This window comes from Cibotium barometz, chromosome 11 (genome assembly GCF_041138505.1).
Source record: "Cibotium barometz isolate CiBa-2024 chromosome 11, ASM4113850v1, whole genome shotgun sequence".
Classification (NCBI taxonomy): Eukaryota; Viridiplantae; Streptophyta; class Polypodiopsida; order Cyatheales; family Cibotiaceae; genus Cibotium; species Cibotium barometz.
This window is the reverse complement of record NC_141056.1, coordinates 42,492,070-42,497,981: the sequence shown is the minus strand read 5'-3', so window position 1 is coordinate 42,497,981 and position 5,912 is coordinate 42,492,070. Positions and strand designations below refer to the sequence as shown.

General features: G+C 38.1%; 1 protein-coding gene across 1 annotated transcript in view; it reads left to right on the top strand.

Moving 5' to 3' along the window:
* LOC147634190 (leucine-rich repeat receptor protein kinase HPCA1-like) overlaps positions 1 to 5,397 on the top strand; it is a 27,108-nt gene extending 21,711 nt beyond the window's left edge. Inside the window, exons 10-19 of the mRNA XM_086805347.1 lie at positions 649 to 717; positions 833 to 907; positions 1,648 to 1,716; positions 1,816 to 1,947; positions 2,082 to 2,563; positions 2,986 to 3,135; positions 3,466 to 3,599; positions 3,683 to 3,899; positions 4,285 to 4,523; positions 4,614 to 5,397. Coding sequence (XP_086661473.1) covers positions 649 to 717; positions 833 to 907; positions 1,648 to 1,716; positions 1,816 to 1,947; positions 2,082 to 2,563; positions 2,986 to 3,135; positions 3,466 to 3,599; positions 3,683 to 3,899; positions 4,285 to 4,523; positions 4,614 to 5,051 — 2,005 coding nt within the window. The 3' untranslated portion in view covers positions 5,052 to 5,397. The remainder of the gene's footprint in view (positions 1 to 648; positions 718 to 832; positions 908 to 1,647; positions 1,717 to 1,815; positions 1,948 to 2,081; positions 2,564 to 2,985; positions 3,136 to 3,465; positions 3,600 to 3,682; positions 3,900 to 4,284; positions 4,524 to 4,613) is intronic.
* Positions 5,398 to 5,912: the final 515 nt, after the last annotated feature.

Genomic DNA, 5,912 nt, shown 5'->3' with positions numbered 1-5,912 from the left:
AATATATAATAAATATATAGTAGGCGGGTTAGGCCCACTCAAGCCATCCATCTAATTGACACTATCTCTATATCTCTAACTCTAACTCTATCTTCTATATATATATATATATATATATATATATATATATATGAAGAGTTTTATGAAGCTGCCATGTGGCAAGAATTTGGGGGTTCGAGATGCAACTTGAAGGTTCGAGGGGTTGGCTGCTATTACTCTGGGAAGAGGTGTAAGGTCCTATAATTCTAGGAATTTGAAAAATATCAAGTGGGGAATTATACATGTAGTCCACTAGTATTATCTTAAGGAAGAGTTTCACAAAGCTACCATGTTGCAAGAATTTGGAGGTTCGGGAAGGGGAGGAGGAGGTGTGAGGAGGTTTGGGTAGAATTTGATTTTGGAAGCCTCAAAAGACTTGCGAAGCACTGGTTCATGTATATATATATATATATGTGAAAATCTTCCTGAAGATAATATAGAGATGTGTTGTGTACTTAAGTGTGTGTATCATATGATTCCCATCTCTTGTGCTGTGAGGTGATATCATGCTTCCCTCTTTTTTTTGAGATGCCCCGTGCAATTTCAAAATTTCCAAAGTTTTTTTAATTGGGATTTGAATTTCGCTCAAACTAGAGTTTTGTAACACAGGCAGTTAAATAACAATGACTTGAGTGGCCAGTTGCCAGATCTGTCCAACAACACAAAGCTACAAATGCTGTAAGGACATGCAATTTTATGCATTCCTTTTTTTCTCCCCATTTTAGATCCTTATTTTCATTTTCGATAATAGGTGCTAGATCACATCAATATGTATTTTTTTAATCTATTGCAGGCACCTTGGACACAACCAGTTTGATGCTGCTACAATCCCAAGTTGGATCAATAATCTCAAAAATCTTTACTTACTGTTAAGCACCTAGCCGTGTAGTACATGTACAACATATGATTTTTAAAATAGAAAGTGTAACACCAAATATTATTTTTGTTAGCTAGTAATAATCTACTTAGCCACCTTAATTTTTTTTAAATACGTCTCTTTTACATGTTTTTGTGAATATAAAGAATAATGTGAAACCAAATATACACACGTATGTGAAAACAGATACATACACACGCGTATACGTCATATATATATATATATATATATATATATATATATATATATATATGTTATACATACATATATACATATATATATGTTATACATACATACATATGTATGTATGTACAGACTATATATATGTTTGTATGTATATATGTACACACACGTATACGTCATATATATATATATATATATATATATATATATATATATGTTATACATACATACATACATATATATATGTTATACATACATACATATGTATGTATGTACAGACTATATATATGTTTGTATGTATATATGTATATATATATGACGTATACGTGTGTGTAATATATATATATATATATATATATATTATATACATACATATATATATATGTATATGTACACACACGTATACGTCATATATATATATATATATATATATATTATATACATACATATATATATATGTTATACATACATACATATGTATGTATGTATGTATGTATGTACATCTTTTCTTTTCTCTCTTGATCCCGGCTTTCCATTTTACTCTACAGGTCCATGGACTCTGCAAACTTGATTGGCAGCATACCTGCTGATATATTTAATTCAAGCCTCTCCAATGTGTGAGTCTCTTTTTCTCTCTCTGGTGTTTCTTTTTTTTCTTTTTTTTTGGGGTTGTGTGTGAGAATCGTTGCTTATGTGCACTTGTTCCATCAATATAGGACACTTGCTTCAAACAATCTCAATGGCACACTAGACCTTACTTCAGCAAATAATTCGGCACTGCTCCTTGTGAATGTGACAAACAACCACCTGACTGCCGTTGACAAGGGCAATTATAGAGGATCAATACTGTGAGTATAGAGGAGCTGGGTTCCATGATTGAATGCAATTCTTGGATCTATGTAGAGGTGTATTTTCTTTTATTAAGAAGAGAGACAATGTGTGACCATATTGACTTCCTACATTTTGATTGCACATCAAACAGACTGGATGGAAATCCATTGGAGTCCGGCACACCACCACCACCACCACCACCACCACCCCCACCCCCCCAACCCTCAAGCCATGCAAGTGCATCAAACTGCAGCAATACATGCCAAGATGAGTATACATTCAATCCCAAAGTGTCCGCAAATTGCCAGTGCACTCGCCCTCTGGTATGCAATGTCGCCTTTTTAGCACTCACAGTGCCCAGTTTCACAAATCAAGTGTCCAGTATGGAGAATGTGATTGCATCGGGGCTTAACACAAGTGCTTTGCTTAAAAACATTACATTATCGGACAACCAAGTGGTGGTGGAAGCTGTCTCGCCAACCCAAGTCACTCTGTCGGTCTTTCCACCGGGTGGCTCCGATGTATGGCCTTCTCGTGATGCAGCTCACTTATCATTTGTTCTGGTCAAAGCCCAGAATGTTTTGCGATTCGGCTGTTTGTACTGTGCATTCAATAACCTCCCTTATGACACAGGTACATCCTTTGCCCTACATTGATTGATTTGAGGTCCTTTGAAGATGTTGGTGGTTTTATAGACCATCACTAGTAGCGCATGCAGTGGCAAGATGACATAATTAGAGCCCTAACACATGCATACAATGGCAAGCACATAATTTAGCGTCCTAACACATGCAATTATAGTGTATTGCATACAATGACAGGGACAAAATAAAAGTCCTAACACATGCATTTGCAGCTGTTGAAGTCTGTGTTATGTGCTAGTTAATCACAATCTTATTAATCACGCTCTGACTAGTAGTGCACACAATGGAAAGAACATAATTAGATCCCTAAGACATGCAGGCTGTGCGAGGAATGTATGTACAAGGGTAAGAAGATAAGTAGATCTCTATGTTATGATTTGGTTAATCACAGCCTTTGTGTTTATGATGCAGTGGTTGTGCTAAGCAAGAGCAGCAGAACTGCAAAAATCGGTATTGGAATTGGAGCGGCCGTATTTGTGATTGCAATCGTGGTCGCTCAAGTTTATGCTATGAAGCAGAGAAAAAGAGCTGAAAAGGAGAAAAAATTGAATAAGCCTTTTGGTAAAGTAACCTTAGCATCTCATCTAGCAATGTAAGGGTCTCAGTTTCAATAAATAATCCATGCATACAATGGGCAACCTTGGCATCTAATTTGACAAGGTCTTAGTTTTAATATATCATTAATCAATGAGAGTGCACTGGACAACCTTGGCATATCTCATCTAGTAATGTAACATTTTAGTTGTCATATAAATCAAAAGTCCATGAGAAGGATGCATGAAGTAGACAACCTTGGAATCTCATCTAGCAATGTGATGAATAATAACAAAGAAGATTGCAATGCAAAGGAAAACCATGAAGCCTCTTTGTTGTATTTTTTCCTTGTCACAGCTGCTTGGATTGTAGCTGGTGAAGCGGAAGTTCCTCAATTGAAAGGTGCCCGGTGGTTCTCATTGGAGGAAATAAGAAAGTGTACCAACAATTTTAGCCACAGCAATGAGATTGGTGAAGGAGGATATGGCAAGGTACTAGATTGCAGCTCAACTATGTACCTTCACATGTGCTGCCATTTATCGCTTGATGTACCTTCATATGCCCATTATTGCAGGTATACAAAGGCCTCCTATCAGGAGAGAGAGTGGCCATTAAGAGGGCAGGGGCTAACTCTTTACAAGGTGCCACGGAGTTCAAAAATGAGATAGAGCTCTTGTCTAGATTGCACCATAGAAACTTGGTGGGTCTGATAGGATTTTGCTTCGAAGAAGGCGAGCAGATTCTTGTATATGAGTACATGCCAAATGGGACATTAAGAGAATGCCTCTCAGGTACAATATGTTAAGCTCGATTAAACTTTAATTAACTAACTCTGTTTGACTAGGCAAAGTAGGCATTTTTGAGGTGATATTAGTAGATAGATAGGTCTAGTTGGTCAATGCGGTGGAGGAGGAACCCAGTGTTCCACACTTGCATTAAGCACATTGAAATACAATATCACTTTGTGTACGAGCTGATCTTGGATGGCGAGGTCGAGCTAGACAACAGAGAATCGTGTCAATATCTTTGAATTGGTATTGGACCTTGCTACTAGACTAGGGGATGCATCTTGGAAGGATGTTGTGAAGATGCATGGGGAGATCCTCTTATAAGGTTTAGATGATGTGTGATGTGAATTGACATGGAAAATGTTATGCCATTGGTGTGTCTTCATAGGTAAAATTGATATACAGATGGACTGGGAAAGGAGGATAGCACTTGCCCTCAGTTCTGCAAGGGGCATTGCTTACCTACACACCGAAGCTAATCCACCCATCATTCACAGAGACATTAAGTCAAGCAATATCCTTCTTGATGAAAAGCTCATGGCCAAGGTTGCAGATTTTGGGCTCTCCAAGCTTGCACCTACCGAGGATGCGGAGGCTCCCTTATCCATACACGCCAAAGGAACACCGGTAAGAGAACAAGACCCATTGGTGTATCAAAACACTTGGCTTAAACAACATGCTGCAAATTCTTAAGGGTCATTTCTTCATTCATTGCAGGGATATCTTGACCCAGATTATTTTATGACCGGTAAACTCACATATAAGAGTGATGTATATAGTTTTGGGGTGGTGTTGCTTGAAGTGGTGACTGGTAGGCTGCCACTTCAAGGCAGCAAGTATGTGGTGCACGAGATAAGAATAGCACTTGCACAAGGTGGGATGGATTTAGTGGTCAAATCCATGGTGGACCCTGATTTGAGAGAGTATCCACCTGAGGCATTGGAAAGACTAGTGGAGTTGGCATTGTCTTGTGTGCAGGATGATCCCGCCTCCCGACCCACCATGGTGGAGGTGGTGAGGGAGATTGAGTCTCTCTCAGAAGTTCTCTATGCTAACATGGACATAAACTTACAGAAAAAACATGCACCAGCTATATGGAGAAGAGCTAACACTATGCATAGCACTTTGGAATACAGTGGAAACTATGTGGGATGAACACAACTATAGAGTAAGTCGAGCCAGAAAAACTTTGTTACTACCCCAAAAAATTTACTTGTACAGTATTAGTATGGCTGTCTATGTAAGCATCCATCCATCCATCCATTAATCAATGCCTACATACATACATTCCCTTGATGAATCAACCACATTCAAGACTTCAAGGACCAAAGTAATGTCCACATCTCTTATATTATCTTCAGGAAGGACATTGCTTTTCAAACATTCAAAAGCCTATCTAGAAATGCTGTCAAGCGCATCAAATTCAACATTGTGTAATCAACATATTTTGTAATCGACGAGTGTTGTTTCGATTCAGCAAATTGATTTCAGAGCTTTGTAATCTGTAGATTCCCATAATGGATAACAAAACCTCTTGTAACCATTCAATTAATATGTGTGTGCGCGCGCATATGTATAAATATATATATTTATATATATAATATAATGACACTTTCATGTGGGTGGAGAGTTGCCACACTTCCACTCCAAAATTTACAAGAGTAAGGAACATGCCCTTCCTTGTTGAGAGACTACTTGTGCTTGGTAGTCCGCAAATTTTCTAATTGGCAATTGGTGTTTTATTTCAACAAATTGATTTCAGAGCTTTGTAACCTGTGGATAGACAACAAATGTCACATGCACCATGCAGTGTGACACTGCCTCATCAACAGTGCTATACTTATATAGATATTTAGTACCTTGTTTTAGGAATATTTGTCATATGTGTCATAACCCCATTGTGAGCCCCAATCCAAGACATGTCAGGCACGAGCTTCTTAGGTCAGTCTCCTAGCCTTAGATGTCAAGGTGAGTCCCTTAACCCACTTAGAGAACAAGCATTTAGGTCATCTGAGA